Raw genomic sequence first — 19,687 nt, 5'->3', positions numbered from 1 at the left:
ATTTAGTGAGTCGACATTGGTGCCTTCGACTCACAAGCACAGGGAGGAGACTCGCCTCAAACTGCTGATACAACCAGATAAATGCTTGAACTGCTGATCCGGGAAACCTCCGCACTAAATATCATTAGATAATATCCTAATTAATAATCAGGTCATAAACCATAACAAGGCCCAAAGACACCTAAAAGCCTATAATGGCCCAAATTCCTAAATGGTGCCCCAAAGCCCACTATGGGCCTAAAGCCAAGAAGGCCCAAAGCCTAACAATGACCCAAATTCAAAAGGTCTAGTGGCCTAACAAGGCCCAACACCTTAGTAATCCAAATATGGCCCAAAACCCAAAAGTCAACAAAAGTCAATGACAGCTGAGTACGCCCGGTGTTCTTAGACTTACGCCTAGCGTACACCTTCTTTGGCCAGTACGCGCAACGTATGAGCTGGGTACACCCAACATACTCCGCAACCAACTCCAAATCACCATTAAGTGCTTAATCAGTTAAGCCATTAAGTCCACTTCTCCGATCTGATCCCAAAAAATGTCTTAACCTATAAATTCTCTGACTTTAAGTGTTTGCATGACTAAAGAGGGATCAAAACTCAAAACTCTAACTTCCACAACACTCAAGGTCACTTAACTCATGCATGGGCCAAAGGAAATGATCAAGCAAAATTTTTTGTGGATCAAGGTACTCAAAAACATCTAAAAGGACATCCAAGAAGCTCTGGAGTACCTCATACTCACAAAGGTCCAAGCTTTTGGGACAAAAGTTCATAAATACCCATCTAAAGAGATCTAGAAAGAAGATCAGCAAGCTATGGACTTTATACCTTCTAAAGATGCAATATGAAGGAGTTTCTGGATCTACAAGCTTTCATGCAACACCACCTTCTTCAAAGACCTTCTTCCTCAACAAGATTGTAAAAAATCACCAAAAGACTCCAAGATCTTCACTCTTATGGATAGGGTTCAATATTAGGGCATAAAAGGGAGTGGAGCTTGATTATGGGAGGTCCAAGGGTGAGATAGTGTGTTTAAATAGGGGTGAAACCCTAAAAATTAGGGGTTGAAATCAGCTTGCGTATGCCAGCATACTAGGTTAGACACCACAATCACCTCTCGCCTAGTACACCCAGAGTACACCCTATACACCTAGCGTACTAGGCTCAACCAAAAAAAAACCTCCTAACTTCAAACGACCATAACTTCTTTATTCTAACTCAGATTTCGACGTTCTTTATATCCACGAAAAGGTGATGACAATCCCCACAATATTATCTAGATATCTTGGACTAAAATTTTCTCGAACAAAAATCCATATTTCATGCAAGCCCCGACTTATGATTTTCCTTTTTCCACTCTTCGGTCCAAAACACAATTCAAAGGTTTGATATCCCAACCATCATTACCTCATTCTCAAGGACTAACTTCGCCTCCTTAAGGCCTCAAAGCTTTTACGGAATCGATTTCCGGCCCACGACCCTAAATCAAAGAATGGCCTGGAACAAGGTGTTACAGTTTTCAGTCGTACGGGCCCATTACTACCCTCCACACATATCCATACTTTCCTCAAGAGTTATCCTGAATCCTATAAAGTCACCTTGTCAAACTAATACTCCAAGTACCAGCTAAACAACACATCCAAACCCAATACTGAATTTCCTAGGCTCTCATAGGTTCCCGACCTCACCCTGGCATCAGCTGCTATAGAACTACCACTAAACCCTACGACGGTTGGACTCAGACAAGAGCTGCGCAATAGGGTCAAATCCATCACTCTAAGATTATTTAACCTCTATAGCATGGAACTTTACATATTCACTTAATAGTTAACTCACATAACTAGGGGTCCCACCAAGCACAAAGGAAACATCATTCGTGCAGTAATACTATAAGTCAAAAGACAAACAAAGGACCTCCCAAGCTCACTTGCTACTACCATGCTAGGAAATTCTATTCTCATTGTCGGTTTCCTTACGGATGAAAATTATACACAATACATGATCAAATAGATTGTCGAATGAAAGACTCTACCTTAGGACCATAATCAGACAAGGATTAGGAAATAAGGCCAAATCAGTCATTCTAGGTCTATATGATCATAACTGTATACAATTTTTAAAGCATACACTTAGCAATAACTACTATCAATAATAAAGATTCCAAATCTATCATAACATCAAATTCCTATTAGGTTACGAGGCATCTCATATCAGACAAATCTATTATGCAATTCCTGAAAGTGTCCTTAGCCTTATCAAAGCATGCAAACATTCTATATCATATAACATAACAATCATGTATGGATATTCTGGGAATCACTTACTTGAGCTCGGTTGATAGCAAGAACCACACACCTTTTTTTCTTTACAAAATTCTTTTTATAAATTTATTTTCTTTTAAAAGATTAGCAACTCCTCGGTTTGAGTTCAGTTACACCCGAGAGTGTACCCGAATCCCTCAAACCAAGGCTCTGATACCAACTTGTAACATTCTAAAAATCATAAGGTAAAATTTTCATTTTTAATTCAACACAAAACACCATTTATTCTTATCAACCATTCAGAAGTACGTCAAAGTAAAATAATTATCATAGTACAATTCCCAAAATCATAAAGTGTGAAAACATAGGTAGATGCGCTGCGATAAAGTCGGGCCCTTTCCTTTCAAACTGGAAGAACCTGAAACCATAACCATAAAAACCATATTCACAAAGCTAAGTGAGTTCCCCGAAATACCACATATCATACATATCCTTGGGCCTATCCCTTACACTGGTCCCAAACCACAATAATGAGCCTAGCCCAACATACAGTGCAAGTGTCACAAAAACAGCTAACATCCTACATAACATACATTGGGCCTAGGCCTTCCTGTTCCATGGGCCCAACCTAGCATACAAATGGGCCTAGCCCATCATATAATAGGTCTTGCTCATCATACAATGGCCCTAGCCCAACATACAATGTAAGAGTCACAAAGACAATCAACATATAACAGATCCTATTGGGTCGACATTAGTGCCTTTGACCTATGGGTATAGTGAGGGGACTCACCTTACCCCGAGATAATCCAAAACACACACGTGTTGCTGCTATCGGGCTCCTCACACTAACACATACAAAATATCCCTAATTAATAATTAAGGCAATTTCCATATTCCAAGGTCCAATTCATATCTTCTCAAACTAGTAGGTAAAATACTACTTTACCCTTCCTATACCTGACCCAACAAAGTAAGGCCCAAACCCAAAATGACTCAAGGCCCAAAAATGGCCGAAAATCCATTTAGGTGCATACGCCTAGCGTACCATCCTGGTATGCCCAACGTACGACGCCGATGCTTAAAAACCACTCCAAAACTCTTAATGCCTTAAGACAACATGCATAACTTCCAGATCTAGACGTCCTAAGTCAAAAAGTTCCTGACTTTATGACTTTGCATGGATTAATGGTGTCCAAACCAAAGCCCTAAATCTTTAACTTCATCAAAAGACCACCAACTCATGCATGGGAGGATTATACTCATCAAGATCCAATTTTTATGACTTAATGACCTCAACAAAGACCAAATATGAGACTCAAAGGTTCTGGAGTAACTTCTACTCATAAGAATCACAGCCATGAGACCAAAACATGACAAATCATTACCCAGACTAGATCTACATGAGAAAACTATCAAGATCAAAACTTTATACCTCCAGAAGCTAGATCAAGATGAACAAGTCCTGGATCTACAAGCTCCAAGACAACCAACACTTCTCCGAGGAGTTTTTCTTTTTCCAAATGCACCAAAAATCCACCCAAAATCACTCCAAGGCTCAAAATACTTCCAAATAGGGTTAAGGTTTTGAATTTAGAGTTAGAGGGGATGGAGGCTGAAGATAAGGGGGGTTGGAAATGATTTAAGGTCGTTAAATAGGGTTCAAGATCCTAAATTAGGGTTTGCATTTGACTGGAATACACCCAACGTACTCCAAGTATGCCCAACATATTGGATAATACTCTACGATCATACCATCCCAATATGCCCACGTATGCCCTGTACGATCAACGTACTCGGCTTAGCCCGAAATCCCCAGAACTTCAAACGATCGTAAATTCTTCATTCCAACTCCAATTTCGATGGTTCTTATATCCAAAAAAAGGTATTGAGGAGCTCTACAGCCCCAATTATTTAATTTTGACTTAAAACACATTGAACTAAAATCCTTATTTCATGAAAGGCCCGAAGCATCAGTTTTACTATTATACCCTTGAGCTCCAAAGCATAAATCGAACTCTTGGATCATATAATCTACATTACCCACATCCAAATAGGTCTAAACCTTTCTTCCCCAAGGCCCGAAGCCTTATGATAGTTGATCTTCGGGTCACTGTCCCGAATTATGATTCGACTCGAAACAAGGTGTTCCAAGTAATCCAAATAAAAAATCAAATAAAAAGTATTAACTTTATGTGTTTTATTTGCTATTTTCTTAGTGATTTAATGGTGATGGATGATGAGTAAGAAAAACAGAATCACAAGATTACAATAAGGAGGATGGCCGTATAAGTAATTGATAGCCAATAGGCGTTTAGAGGTATAAACAAATGGACAAGTATAGCTTCCTAATTTATTGGGATTTCTCTTCAATTAGACTTTAAAATAATAAGGAAGTTTCCTTATATAAGAATGATAATTTAAATTTCAATTAAAGATAAGAGTATTGTTGCTTTTTTTAAAAGATATTAATTCCATAAAAAGCAGGAAAATGAGATTGTATTTCATCTAGGGGGAAGAGAATCTATTAGGGCATTAAAAGAATGTCATGTGGCAAAAGAAGGGTATTCGATAGGGGACATTTGAAAACTTAGGTTTTGCTTATTATAAGAGATAGATTCTTTTCCTGCACTATATCGAGACTCTATCATGTTAGTGATGAATGATTTATTTGGAAAGATTGATACCAAAAAAGTGTCCAATTACTATATAACATGATATTTTGAGACTCTATTTTTTCAATCGTTGATGATTTTAAATGCTAGTTTTATGTATAGGTGTTATATATGTGCTTAATAACCGACTAAACTCAGTATATAGAGCTATTGTGTTATTTATATAAATTAAAGACGAATTTAAAATTTTGTATTTACTTAGAAAAATTTCAATTTTTTATTTACAATTTCAAAACTAGACATATTCAGTATTGTACTAATCTTAAGGTTATGCATAAATCTTATATAGCGCTTAACAATTTTTTAAACTTGGTATCAGTCGTATTGTGTTGTTCTTATATACTAAAAAAATTTGGATACTTTGTCTTTCCATAGAGAAATTTTGAAATTGGTATATATAATTTCCAAACTCAACATTTCTTTCCATAGAGAAATTTCAAAATCGGTAGATATAATTTCCAAGCTCAACATTATTAACTTATTAATCTTGTTATATTATTGTCTAGTATCTATTATCTACTATAAATAAGACATTTTTTCTTACACAACATGGATGTCAGAAAATCTTCCAAGCGGTACTCCTAATTCGCTCCACCGATGGCCCACAACAGAATGTCTGACAATTTAATTCCAACTCAACAAGATGTGCCCCACTCATAACTCTCGGCATGTGGAATGACATATAACAACCATTGATACTACTAATTAGGCAATTACAAATAAATTAAATTGAAGATAATGTCTTACACACACAAAAACATAATTCAAAAGCACATATATACGAACAATAACCCACGAGGAAAACAAAAGATAACATACCCACAATAGCATCCGATGAAACTCTGGCCTCCCCTACCTGAAGCTGCAGTGCTCGGCTCCTCACTGTCAAGGCTTCCACTTTGCCCTCACGACCGTCAGTAGATATAAAAACGAGAGCATGCATATAGATAACTTTCAAATTTGACTTCGTTAGATTAAGTTATGATTTTTCTAAGATTCAGGGTAGCAGTATACGGCTCGAAAATCAGATTTTAGATCGATCCATTATTTGACGACACAATCTAAATGAGAATGGAAGATCTCGTTAATAGGAGCTCAACAATATAAAGACAGTCGAAAACAGATGTCGGATGACAAAGTTATGAATTTTTAACGAACTTCAACTGTGTAAGCCTGTTAAAATATAGCTTTAAAAATGAAGTCAAATTAGCCGACGAAGTCTAAAAAAAGTTGTAGATCTCGTCAATAGCTACACGTGGATATAAATAACGTCAAAAACAGAGCTCATATGCGAAATTTATGGATTTTACAAGATAATTAGTTTCCGGATTTACAAGAGGGCGACACGTGTCGCGATATGGCACCACATCTTCTTCCCCAAGGCCTGCGTTCTTATGGTGACACCTGGCCTTAGTATGCCCAACGTAACTTGCGTACGCCCAACGTACTGGAGTACTACAATGTAATTTTTGAGTGTGCACCGCGTACTCGGCACTAGCAACCTATAAATAGAGCTCGAATTTCACTATTTTCCTCACACTATTCCATCCTACTCTCTCCTAACTCCCCCACCCCCAAAGCCTCAATGTCTTTCTCTAGAACTTCCTAGGTGTTAGTAGCAAAGCTCCGGATTTCTATAAAGCCCCGATAAATAGAGCTTTCGGTTTAGAAATTCTACCCGCGCAGAGTCTAGTTTCTTGCTAAACCACCTGTAAGTCGAGTTATGCTTACCATACTTTAAGTAGAACTTATGTTTAAGTTTATTATCATTATTATGAATTTATAAATAAGATTTATCAGTGATTACAAGTTGTTATACTGATTGATCTACTTACGGGATATGTGTCTAGAATGGTTACACCGGCTTAGTTGTTGGATTTCAAAAAGGCTATACGCCGAAATGATCATGCCTCCCGACTGTCCTACCTGGCTGATCCTTACTTGATAGATCTTGAAATAGACTTTGAATTAAGGATGAATATAGACTAATAATTAGTCACAATAAATATTAGACTAATACTCAGTGATAATGATACTAGGTTACGTCAAAGGAAAAGACAGTTGCTAGGAGCGAAGCGTTGTCCGAGTTTCGAGTCATCACTTTAACAAGTGAGTGCATAGTCCATTTCATGAACATGATTTTAATACAAGTATTGATTAAAGTAATAAATAGATGTTTATGTGTGAGATATTTTATATTGCCTGAAATATGTGTTAAGAGCATATCTGATAATATATGATGATTTAGGACTTATAGAATAAAAACCTAAATTAATTAAGATGGATACCGGGTAGTATCTCCTTAAGAGTGAGAGTGAGATATACATGTATGGTAGAACTATAAAATTTGTCTTTGATTCATGAGGATGGATTAGACATAGTCATTCGTCATTGATCCGAGAGCATGGATTAGACATAGTTGTTCATACCTGATCTGGGAGTATGGATTAGGTAAAGCCATTCATTTTAGATCCGAAAGTATGGATCATGTTGTTGTGGGGATCGACGAAGTGGGGTAAATTGCTCATATGAAATTGTATCTTGAGAGTTCTAATATATATATATATATATATATATATATATATATATATGTGTGTGTGTGTGTGTGTGTGTGTGTGTGTGTGGTATAACATTGTGGGATTAAAATCCCTACGTACTTATAAGGTTTCCCAACCTGACCCACTCAGTTTGTTGTATCACATGTAGCGATATTAAAGATACATTATGCTGAGATATTCAAGGAGTATTAGGCCACTAGTTTAATTACTATAAGGCTTGTAATATTTTGTTATGCTTATGTTTCTATATTGACGATGACATCCCAACCTTTTAATATAAATAAAATACATTTCCTCGAAAATGATTTGATAATATGATTATCATGTTTTTGGGAACAAATTCCGCAATATTATTCTTCAAAAAGGATGCTCTGATTTTTAAATAAGCATAAACAAATTGATATTTTCTAGCCGTCAAATTGGGGATGTCACATTAATTCACACTGATGTGTGTGATTTGAAATCATTTCCTACTCTAGGTGGGAACAAATACTTCATTATGTTCATTGATGATAGCACGAAATATTGCTACATATATTTACTTAAGAGTAAAGATGAAGCAATGGACAAGTTTGTCTTATACAAAAAGGAAGTTGAGAATCAAGTCAATAAGAAAATCAATGTGGTTAGAAGTTATAGGGGTGGAGAATATGTTTCTCCATATGCTGAATTTTGTGCTCAAAATGGAATTCATCATGAATTCTCATCACCTTATTCACTGCAATCTAATGGCATTGCTGAAAGAAAGAATCGTACCTAGAAAGAGATGGTTAGTGTCATGCTAATTAGTTCTGGTGTAAACCAGTCAATGTGGGAGGGGGAATATTTTGTCGGCTAACTATCTTTTAAATAAGATACCTCGCAAAGAAAAGGATAAAACACCATATGAACTCTGTATGGGAAGAAATCCATCATATAAGTACTTACACGTATGGGGGTGCCTAGCCAAAGTTGTTGTACCACCGCCTAAGGTACAAAAGTTAGGTCCTCAATGGATTGTGTATTCATTGGATATGCACAAAACAGTAGTATATATCGGTTTCTCGTGCATGATTCTAAGAATCCTGAGATACACAATAATACAATAATGGAATCAAGGAATGATTCATTCTTTGAAGATGTATTTCCTTGTTTGAATAAGAAGTTCGATAACCCATCTTTACCAAACAACGAAGTTGTTCGAGAGGAAGAACAAGCTTAATTCGAGGAAGAAGATATAGAAATCAGAAGAAGTAATAGGGCTAGAGTTGAAAAATCATTTGATGACGATTTTTACACCTATATGGTGCAAAGTGAACCTAAAACCTACCAAGAGGCGGTTACTTCTTTTGAGGGACCTCAATGGAAAGAAGCCATAAAAAATGAGGTAGTAATCTATCTTACAAAATCATACGTGGGTGCTAGTGGATTTACCTCTAGGTAGCAAGCCACTTGGCTACCTTTGGATTTTTAATAGAAAAATGAAACCTGATGGAAGTATTGATAAATACAAGGCAAGGCTAGTAATCAAAGGTTATAGACAAAAGGAAGGTCTAGATTACTTTGACACATATACGTCGCTAACGTGAATAACATCAATTAGATTAGTTCTTTCCATTACAGCGATTAGAAACCTACAAGTTCATCAAATGGATGTGAAAACTGCTTTTCTAAATGGGGAGTTGGAAGAAGAAATTTATATGGAACAACCTGAAGGATTCATTGATTTAGGACAAGAGAACAAGGTTTGTAAACTTGTTAGGTCTCTATATGGATAAAAACAAGCTCCGAAATAATGGCATAAAAAATTAGATCAAGTCATGATGGATAGTTGTTTTAGAATCAATGAGTGTGATAAGTGTATCTATGTGAAAAACACCACCCATGGTTATGTCATCTTGTGTTTATATGTTGATGATATGTTTATCATTGGTAGTGATGACAAGATGATAAGATCCACGAAGGATATGTTGAAATCCAAGTTCGACATGAAAGATATGGCTTTAGCAGATGTGATTCTTGGAGTCAAGATCATAAGAACCCATAATGGTTTGATTTTAAGTCATACACACTATGTGGATAAGATTCTTGAAAATTTTGCTAAGGGAGATACTAGCATAACTAGAACTCCAATTGATACTAGTCAACATCTACGTAATAATAGAGGTGATAATGTTAATCAAGTGGAATATTCTAGAATTATTGGCAGTCTGATATATCTAATGAGTTGTACTAGACCTGACTTAGCATATGTTGTGATCAGACTAAGTAGATATACTAGTAAACCCAATTCTGAACACTGGAAGAGTATTGCTAGCCTGCTAAGGTATGTGAGATACACACAAGAATATGGACTACATTATTGCAGGCATCCAGCAGTTATCGAAGGATACACTAATGTAAATTGAATATCATACATAAAAGATTCCAAATCTACAAGTAGATATGTGTTTACACTTGGAGGTGTTGTAGCTTGGAAATTGTCCAAGAAAACAGTTATATCTAGATCTACAATGGAATCTAAATTTATCGCCTTAGATATTTTTGCTAAAGAGGCGGAGTGGCTACGTTAATTTGTAGAGGACATTCCCGAATGGCCTAAGTCGGTAACCGCCATATGTATACATTGTGATAACCAATCAACAATTGGTAGATCTCAAAGTACAATGTAAATCAAGGCACATTAGATGTAAAACATAAAACGATACAACAACTAATCTCTACGGGGGTTATCACAATTGACTAGGTGAAGTCAAAGGATAACATTACGGATCCGCTTACAAAAGGCTTGAGTAGAGATGTAGTTTATAAGTCGTTAAGAGGAATGATACTAAATCCCTTGAATGAATAAATTCATACGAAGGAAACCTTACCCAAAAGACTAGAGATCCCAAGATCTGGGTTCAAAAGGACAATCTAGTTGTATGAGTGAGGCAGGTCACTGTGGGGGAGTTACCATTACTTGCTAGTCCATTCCTATATGTAGTGACAAAGTTAGGCTAAAAATATGGTTTTTAATGATTTTTGGAATCACCTATTTAAGAGATAAGTGGGGTCGCTACGAAGGGAATTATGGGGGCACAATTCCTAAAGCTCTTGCAGAACCAGGTTAGTGTTAATGACAAAAAACGAACACGTCTATGAGGATATGCCTTTGTTAGGGAGAGTCCTGTGAGAATTATATTATTATCTACACAAATGGCAGCTAAGTTCAAAGACATAAGGATCCATTGACTGCTAGGAGATTAAGTGTAATACTTAAGGGAGGGTTCAAAGGGTAATACCCACCCATCCTATGTAGGATTCAACTGTTGAAATTTTCATATGGAAATTTGATGTGCAGCGATCGATCTCCATTCATGTGGGGGATTGTTGGAAATTTTTAGTATAAATATATGTATTTTTACTAACTTTGGACATATATAAAAATATATGCATATATTGTATATATAACTAACTCTAAGTAGGTTTGTGTTGTACTCTGTGAGAGCTTTGAAACGAGATATCGTATGTCCAAAAATGGAGTATATGTGAATGATATATCGATGCTCAAATTTGGGTATTTGAGAATAAAAGTTAGCAAAGAGATGGATGTGGGAATGAATCCCATATTGGTAGGAAAACCATACTCAAGTGAGTTTATAAGCTTGAATGCATGATAAGCTTACGAGCATGTGCCTATGGTTTTACTCCAACTCCTACCCATGCGCAGGGGGTGCAAATCTTGGATTTCGAAGGCCAAATTCACCGAACTTGTGCATGGGCGTGATCCGTGGAGATGAATGCAGCTCCGAAAAACTCGGGCCCGTGCAACCCTCAGTTTGTTCCTTGGTTTGAATTTTGAAAAATGATGCATTTATTGCTCATTCATTATGCAATTAATAGCATTTATTGGCACAATCGATTCCTTAATGATGAATTGATTTGTTTCCATTACAAACCAGTATAGAAACGAACCACTGCCACCTCATTCGATACATAGATACAAATACTCATTTTCTTCCTCCTCTTCTCTGCAACTATTTCCGATGATTCTTTCAGGCAAGTAGCCGTATCCGATAGTACACATTGTTTTGGTTGTTGTACCCTGGGAACAGACTACGAATCTGTTTAAGGGAATCAAGTCCAACTTGAGCCTCAGCCACTACGTTTATTACTAACCTTTTCTTACAGGAATATTCAAAGAAAAAAACGAAGTCCTCAATAAACTTCAATATACTGATGAAAATAGGGGACCTCACCTCAGATTATTGTTGCAACATATTGATGAAACGAAGTCCTCAATTAACCTCAACATATTGATGTATATATTTATATAGACCTCTATGTTTATTGAGGAATATTCAGAGAAGCATGTACCTAAAGAGTTAGATTGATAAACAAAGGTAGCTTCAGTGTCCACATCAACAAAGCCCTCAATAAACTTCAACATGTTGATGAAAATAGGGGACCTCACCTCAAATTATTTTTAATTCTATTTAACTCAACCTTAATGAAACAATGCATACATGAGAAACCCAAAAAAAGCATGAAATTAAGCAATCTAAGCATGATAAATCTAAAATTTAATTGATTTTACCTTACAAAAGATGAAGAGCAAACTGCAAACCTTATGTTACAAAAACGAAACCAAATATAAATAAATTGATGCCTCCTTCGGTTCATTATCCAATTTATTATACCTCATATTGAGCGAAGTAGAAAAGGCATCGACGAACATAGTCAATCAGGATTTTGATGTTCACACAAGTACGTCATATAAAAGAAGGGTTTGGAGAAGTCGTCCATTAAAAAAAACTATCAAATTTGAGTTTTGTTCATTAAAATGAACAAAGCATAATGTGCCTGAGCAAAGTAATAGCTAACCACCTGACTGTTACAAAAAGTCCTTAATATTCTTAGTACCTGTTGTATAAATATGTATGAAACCTGCAAAGTACAGAAAGCAAGCAAATTTACTTTCACATGTATAAATGGTTTAAAATTCTTATCATATATCCGATTATTTTGTGTTGATTATATGGTAAATTAAAAAAAAAATCTCTAATAGAAGCATAATTGAAAAACTATTAATTGAACCCAAATTCATGATTTTATAGGAAAACATGCACCTATTACAGGAGTTGCTATTAAAGAACCTGAATTTCACTAGGTTAACGGTTTTTAGAGCCATCTAAACCATCTGCAGCAATACATGAACATAAACCACGTGATTTTCTCACACCCACGGTTCAAAGAAACACTTAATTGAAAAACACATATTAGAAAAAATTGCAATCTAAAATATGAAAGAAGAAAGAGTTTAATTCACCCTAAAAAACTTACCTCCAACACTTCGCCGTTTGTAGCACAAATCAAGCCATAAAAGGGTTCGACTTAGAATAAGGAATGATGGCAGTAGTGTTGGCTATTGCGGAGCAGGGGAGGGTTTTATGGGCGGTTCAATTAGGATTTGTTCAGATATGGGGAGCACATTCGATTCATATACGCGAAGGGATTCAAATATATCTACGATTCTTTTTGTGGTTTTTCTTTGTGTTGCAGTTGCTTACTTTCAATGTTCTTCTTCCCCATTAATCAATTGAGAAACCTCACTTCTCGATTCCTACAGTGTCCTCTTGTGGACTACCCGTTCTTGATTGCAGAAGAGTGTCTCTTTTTCCGTCACATATCGTTATTCCGCCCCAATCTTAACATCAAATAGGTGAAATAAAAATTCAGAAACGGACAAAGAAAACATAAAAGAAACAAATACATAAAATGGAGGGAAAAAAAGCCATAGAAAAGCATAAGCCTGAGTGTGTATCGTCAACACAACGTCAAAAGTGGATATCCAGCAAAACGGAAACCTAAGTCAAACAGAGAAAATCAAAACACATATGACGAGGATTAGGTAAAAATGGTGATGACAAAGGAACTGTAAAAGCTTTTACATTTCGTGGCAATTAAAATATGTATTAAATAAAGATAATTGGCATAATTTACATAAACTAAATATGGACATGAATAAAAGAATCTTTATGTAAGGAAAGTGAAAGACAATAAGGTTTGGTGGCGAAAGTAGGAAAAATAAAAGTACATAAAGTTCCTGTGGCCAATTTCGAAACTTTAAAAAGTTCCTGTTCACTAAGTGGATGAGAATTAATACATATATAATTTTTATATATACCACATGGTTATTATTTGTAATATAATAATGATGCAACATATTTATGTCTAGAAATGTTGCCAAATTTGTAGTCTACAAAATTCAAGCTACGAGATGTTACGTAGAATCAAATTAGCACCAAACTGCGGTGGCATTGTGAACACCGGGAACGGAGAATGTTTATAAGACGGCGAAAGCTCAAAACAGAATCGCCGGAGAATCATCGCCATGGCTGCTCTTGCTTCCGTCATAGCAAAATTCTGCCCAATACAAACACGAGGACCACTTGAAAACGGGAAAAACCCTTTCCCCTTTGTTGCAATCGCAACCCCATCGGAAAATCTCTCCGGTCTGAACTCCGCCGCATCATCCCCCCATACTTTCCGATCATGATGAATATATATCATTGCTAACGCCAATTGCACACCCGGAGGTATCATCATGTTCCCTAGCTTTGTCTCCTTGATTGTCGAACGAATTGTCATGATAACCGGTGGGTATAATCTAAGAACCTCGTAGAGAATCATCGTTAGGGTTTTGAGATTCTTTAGACCTTCGAAATCAAGTTCTCCTGTGCCGAAAACTTGCAGGATCTCTTCTCGAGCTTTGATTTGCCATTCTTGATGCAAACTTAAACAAACCATCGTCCAAACGATTAGATTCGAAGTTGTTTCAGATCCAGCGATGTAAAATAGTTTACATTCTTCCATTACTTCTTCCATACTCAATCCGACTCCAAATTCTTCAATTTCTTTCGAATTTGATTCCAGCAGAATTCCAAGTAAGTCATCGCAGCTACCTTCTCCAATCTCGATCGCTTTCTTCCTCTTGTTAATGATACCACTAAGCACATCGTGAAGCTCTTTAATGTTTTCTTTATACTTCTTGTTCGCTTTCGTGGGTATGAACCTAAATTTCAAAACGAATTAACTGAACATGGATATTCATGAATTATGATTCACATTACTAGATCATAGATCACCAATTCTGTTAATTACCTTCTTCCGGGAAGATAAAGTATAAACAACATTTTGAATATAAGCTCGATTTGTTCCTTCTGGATTCGGAATATCTTCCTTCCTTCTTCATAAGAGCTCCCGAATGCTGTTCTCGAAATCACATCACCTGCTAAATTATCTATATATGGCCATACGTCAACTTCAGCCGAACCAGTTTCCATTGTTAGAAGCTCCCACTGATTCACCATATCACTACAACTCGAGCAGATAACCGAGAACATGGTCTACATGCAGATATATACCATTAATCAATCCATCGATTTAGATTTTGCACATCAAAAATGATCTAAAAAGAAACATATACCAACCTTGAGATTTTGAAGATTGAAAGCTGGATTGATTATTTTCCGATGTTTGCTCCATTTATGACCCTCGGTGATAAGAAGCCCACCAATGATGCTATCTCGAAATGGCTCAGGATGTGGCTTTTGGAATTCGTTTGGCCTTAATAAAATCTCCTTTATCAACTCTGGATCCCTAATATACACCCTTGGGTTTGGCCCCAACCATAAGAATGATTTTTCACCTATGAAATCATTAACAATAAGTTTAGTAAAATTAGCTATTAGTTTATACTTATAGCTGATAGTTACAAATATGACGATGTCATGTGTGACATCATGCTCAAGATTAAAGAATCTGATAATCAATTGTTTAAGTTTTTTGTGATTATTTTGATAGATGTGAATAATTAAAATATTATAATGGGGAAAAAGATAGAAGAAACTAATACCATATGTGGAGATGATCTTATGATCGAAGGGCAGAATGTGTGGAAGGATATCATGGGTGATTGGAATTGGATCTTTTTTCGCTAAATTCATCATCTTTCCAAGCTCAATCATGTCACCCATTAGAAGCTTGTATGAATTACCTTTATACCCTTCATCTCTCAGCCACTTCTCTAGCTTCTTCGGCTTCAACCATACCCAGTTCAGTACTTTCCATCCTCGCCTTATTATCACAGCTATAACAATGGCGATTACAACTTTACCAACTATTTCCATTTTTCTTCTCCTAAGAGAGACTGTGTAAATTAGCAATCGTTGACCTTTATAACATTGTCGTTCAAGTTAACGATGGAATCAAAGGTCATTTACCGATTATAATAATATATTAATTTGGGTTAATTACGTAAAAGACCCTATATATTGGTTTTTCTTCGGAATTCATCCTCAACTTATTTTATTTTTGTACAAAACTTTTATGTATTTTCATATGCTTCAATTTGACCGGTTTAACAAGTTTAACCGTTGGCTTCACACAATTGTTTGTCCGAAAAAACCCTTAACTTTTATTTTTTTCTAAAGAACACCATCATATTTAGCAATTTTTTTTGATTTGGCTCATAATTCCTTTATTATTTTTTATGTTGATGTTTATATTGTTATCGATAGTCAGGGGCGGACCTTAGTGGTGCCCCAGGGGTCCCGGGACACTGCTCCGACGCCGGCACGTAGTGTAAATTTTTTTTTTAATGTTTTTTCTATTGGGTGCACCGGCTTAAAACACGAGTGACATTACTAATATAGATTTATTTGGAAATTTGTTTTTAGTGCCACCCCTACGAAAATGTTCTGCGTCCGCCACTATCGATAGTTTTTCAACATTAAGATTTGATTTCTTTTTTCAAAACAAAAAAAAAATGTCGTGGTTGATTATTGTTGACAAAATATATTTACAAGATGATCACAGATTGTAATAGGTAATGAATAATAAACTAAACTGACTTAATATTTTTAAAATAATAATAACACTCAAAACGTATTGTAACATATTTAATAACAATAAAATAGCTAAGATATAAAGTAGAGATAAAAAGATATTTTAGCAATGACTTAATAAAACTAAATTGGTATTAAAATGGAGAGACCAAATTTAGAATCATACATGTCAATGTGGACCCCTTTCAAAAGAAATTCCTAAATTTAGAGTGAACCTAACAATGATATATATATATATATATATATATATATATATATATATATATATATATATATATATATATATATATATATATATATATATATATATATATGGACCATTCCTTTATGTTTACTCAAGATTCAATTGTAAGAAACCTAAATTTACATAATCAGGGATAGTTCAGGGACTAAATTTATAATTTCCTCTTTAAAGAGCATTAAACTATTTCATTTGGGGAAAAAAATACTATTATTTTGTGATGAGTAAGTTATTAGCTGGGCTTTATAGTCTTGGTTGGGCTCCCAAATATCCTTTTCGCCGGAAAACCTAGCTGGAAAGCTCCGGGACAAATTTCGCATCAACCAAGAATCAAAAACCTTGAAATCCAATCAATCCAATCAAATCTGATTCTATTCATAATAATGCTGGAGAAATCCAACTCGTCCAGCAATTCCACCATTTCTTCTTCGAAGCATACAACCCAACCGAATCTTTCCAAATGCACTGCGAATAATTCGAATTCAATTGAAGTCGCCGGTAACTTGGCGGTAGATGGGCAATTAGAAATTTGGCCACCGTCTCAGGCGGTGGTTGATGCGTTGGTACTTAAATTAAAAGCTAAAGATGGAGACATGGAGGCGAATTGGGAGAAGATAATACTCAATTTTAAGAAAGAGCTTGATGAGGAGGAACAATTCAAACGACCTTCGTCTTCGGGTGTAGATAATAGCGGCGGATGCGGTGGCGCTGATGGAATTGAGAGGAGAGAAAAGGCTAGGCCAAAGTTTTCTGTTCCGCTTTCACGTCGGGAGATGGAGAAGGACTTCGAGGACATGGGGGAGCGGCGACTGCCACGGAAGCCTAAGAAGCGACCTAAGATCGTACAAAATCAACTGGATGTAAGTACCTGTTTCATATAATTTACGATCTAATACTTATGGAAATAAATCATACTAACCTGGATTTGACTCATGTTTATACGGATTTGATACACAACGTAGCTGTGATCTAATGTTTTGTTAGATCGCATAATTCATTTGCCAACAATTCTCTATTATGTTGATATCAGCATTCAAATCGTACTTATATCCCATATCAAATTAGAATGCTGAATGATAGAAGTTAGGGAAAGGAGATTACCTAACAAAGGTTAAAGATTCTATCTGAAGAAATTCATAACAAGATCACATCAAGGCACACTATTATCTTATTCACATAATCTTGTAACTATCAATTGAATAAGTAAAACCTGTTCTGATTCTTGTTAACTTGTATTTCCATTGATGTTATTGCAGACACTGTTTCCTGGTTTGTGGTTGACTGAGATACATGCTGATCTATATAGAGTTTCTGAGACCAAGAAGGTATATTTCTTTGATGTCCAAAAAGCATGAATTGGAATTAGGGTTCTTTTAAATCATTTTCCAAGAAAATTCAGTTCATTTGTTTTTCTGAATCTTTATTTTTGTTTCTTTGAAAACAGAGGTAGCAAGGGACAATTGTTCTCCCTAACTTTGAAAGATTCATTTGTCTATTGTTGACATTTGCTGAAATAAAGTTGTGTTCTTCATTATGATTGGAAAATATCAAATGTAAGTATTTTTCTGAATCTTTATTTTTGTCATATGATTCGTTCCCTAATGTTTTTTAATAATTAAAAATTCATTTTCAGAGTCCTTTTTGCAGTTTATAGGAGCAAATATTGCAGACTGAGGAAACCGGAATCGGAAATCCCTCCAGCAAAATTCACAACTTTGATAGCTTCACAATGGGCATTTTTGTCAATTTTGCTGATAAAAAAGGGACAAAATGGTCAAACATAAAGTCAGGTTAACTCATCTTCTATGCACAACAATAGTCTTAGTAGTTATGGTCAATTTTGTCTCATTTTTTTTGTGGTAAATCTCTCATAATTGTTGGTAGCTGAAATCTTGTTGATAATGTAAGTAGAAATATATGTTATATGACTTAAAGAAATCCAGATCTTATAAAATAAAAAATCTTTTTTCTGAAATATTAACTGATTTCCCACTTTAATTATTCATTAATGCAGGAAAAAAAAACACAAGTACATTGTCATGTTGTTATTACTTATAATTATAATAAATAAAGTACATTCTCTATATTGAATATTTTGATAGTTAGAAGAAAGTCGGCATAAATGGCCAAATTGAAGCAACCAAACATAACATAATATAAAAATATATATATAATTTATATTGGATTTAGAATTTTGTTTAAATTTATATTGTTTTGAGGTTTCCTAAAATAATAGTGGTTGTTGTATAAGTAAATAAAAAAGGTTTTAAAATTAACCACTATTAATCAAAATATTAAAATTAATGTTAAATATCATGTTATCTCACAAAGCCGTGTATTTGATATGACAATAAAAATCATTAATATCTGATTCAATATGGTGAATATACTTTGGGTGGGTTTTTTTTTTTTTTTTTTCATAAATCAGTTTAATGATTTGATTATCAATTACATAAAAGTAAAAAATCAATTAATGTGAAGTTAAATAATTGCGTGGATCTTAACCTATAGGTATGAGATTTGTGAAAGCTATTATTTATAATGTCCAAAAAAAACGCGTAAATTAGAAAAAACAAATGTTGTCATTAGGTAATGAACTATTTAAAGTGTTCTAAAAAAAAAATACTATGGGGACTTCTTATATCACGTTAAGCATGTCATATTTTGTGTTATTGTTAGAATTTGGAATTTGGTAACGAACTGCTTTAAATTTTCAAAAACACACCCGTAAGCTAAATATGTTATCAAAAGGTAACAAACTACTTAAAGTGTTCACAAAATACCATGGCGACCTTATATAACAATAATTCATTTTAGATCATTTTTTTTTCGTCCACCCCTAAAATGATTAAAGAAACAGATATATTGGTATAGTTAAAAAGTTATTGTTATGGTTAGAAATTGGTTACAAATGGTGTTTATGAAAACGATCTTATGAAAAAACAAGAAATAATTTGGGATTAGAAGTGTACTTAGGAGTGTATTGATCCAAAGAAGAAGTCGAATAAGAAGTGTATTAATTCGAAGAATTTTAAACAATATAGTCATAACAATATATTATCTTTCAAATCATATTTCTACG

At 34.9% G+C, this 19,687-nt stretch overlaps 2 protein-coding genes across 3 annotated transcripts; one reads left to right on the top strand and one right to left on the bottom strand.

The window, feature by feature from the left end:
* Positions 1 to 13,470: 13,470 nt before the first annotated feature.
* Positions 13,471 to 15,701, bottom strand: LOC145069247 (cytochrome P450 CYP72A219-like). Its single transcript, XM_079016189.1, has 4 exons — positions 15,374 to 15,701; positions 14,949 to 15,166; positions 14,620 to 14,864; positions 13,471 to 14,530 (listed from the first exon to the last, which is right to left on the bottom strand). The coding sequence occupies exons 1-4, from the start codon at positions 15,645 to 15,647 to the stop codon at positions 13,729 to 13,731; spliced, it is 1,539 nt and encodes a 512-aa protein (XP_078872315.1). The 5' UTR covers positions 15,648 to 15,701; the 3' UTR covers positions 13,471 to 13,728.
* Positions 15,702 to 16,767: 1,066 nt separating this feature from the next.
* On the top strand, positions 16,768 to 18,580 carry LOC145070143 (uncharacterized). 2 transcript variants are annotated; one of them, XM_079017086.1, is made up of 4 exons: positions 16,768 to 17,465; positions 17,862 to 17,930; positions 18,050 to 18,158; positions 18,253 to 18,580. In XM_079017086.1, the coding sequence occupies exons 1-3, from the start codon at positions 16,989 to 16,991 to the stop codon at positions 18,053 to 18,055; spliced, it is 552 nt and encodes a 183-aa protein (XP_078873212.1). In that variant the 5' UTR covers positions 16,768 to 16,988; the 3' UTR covers positions 18,056 to 18,158; positions 18,253 to 18,580. The 2 variants fall into 2 exon arrangements, with proteins under 2 accessions (XP_078873212.1, XP_078873211.1); XM_079017085.1 differs by having other exon boundaries at positions 18,239 to 18,580.
* Positions 18,581 to 19,687: the final 1,107 nt, after the last annotated feature.

This window comes from Lactuca serriola, chromosome 8 (assembly GCF_051521515.1).
Source record: "Lactuca serriola cultivar US96UC23 chromosome 8, Lser_US96UC23_V15, whole genome shotgun sequence".
Classification (NCBI taxonomy): domain Eukaryota; kingdom Viridiplantae; phylum Streptophyta; class Magnoliopsida; order Asterales; family Asteraceae; genus Lactuca; species Lactuca serriola.
The sequence above is the reverse complement of the archived record's forward strand: the minus strand, read 5'-3'. Positions and strand labels throughout refer to the sequence as shown.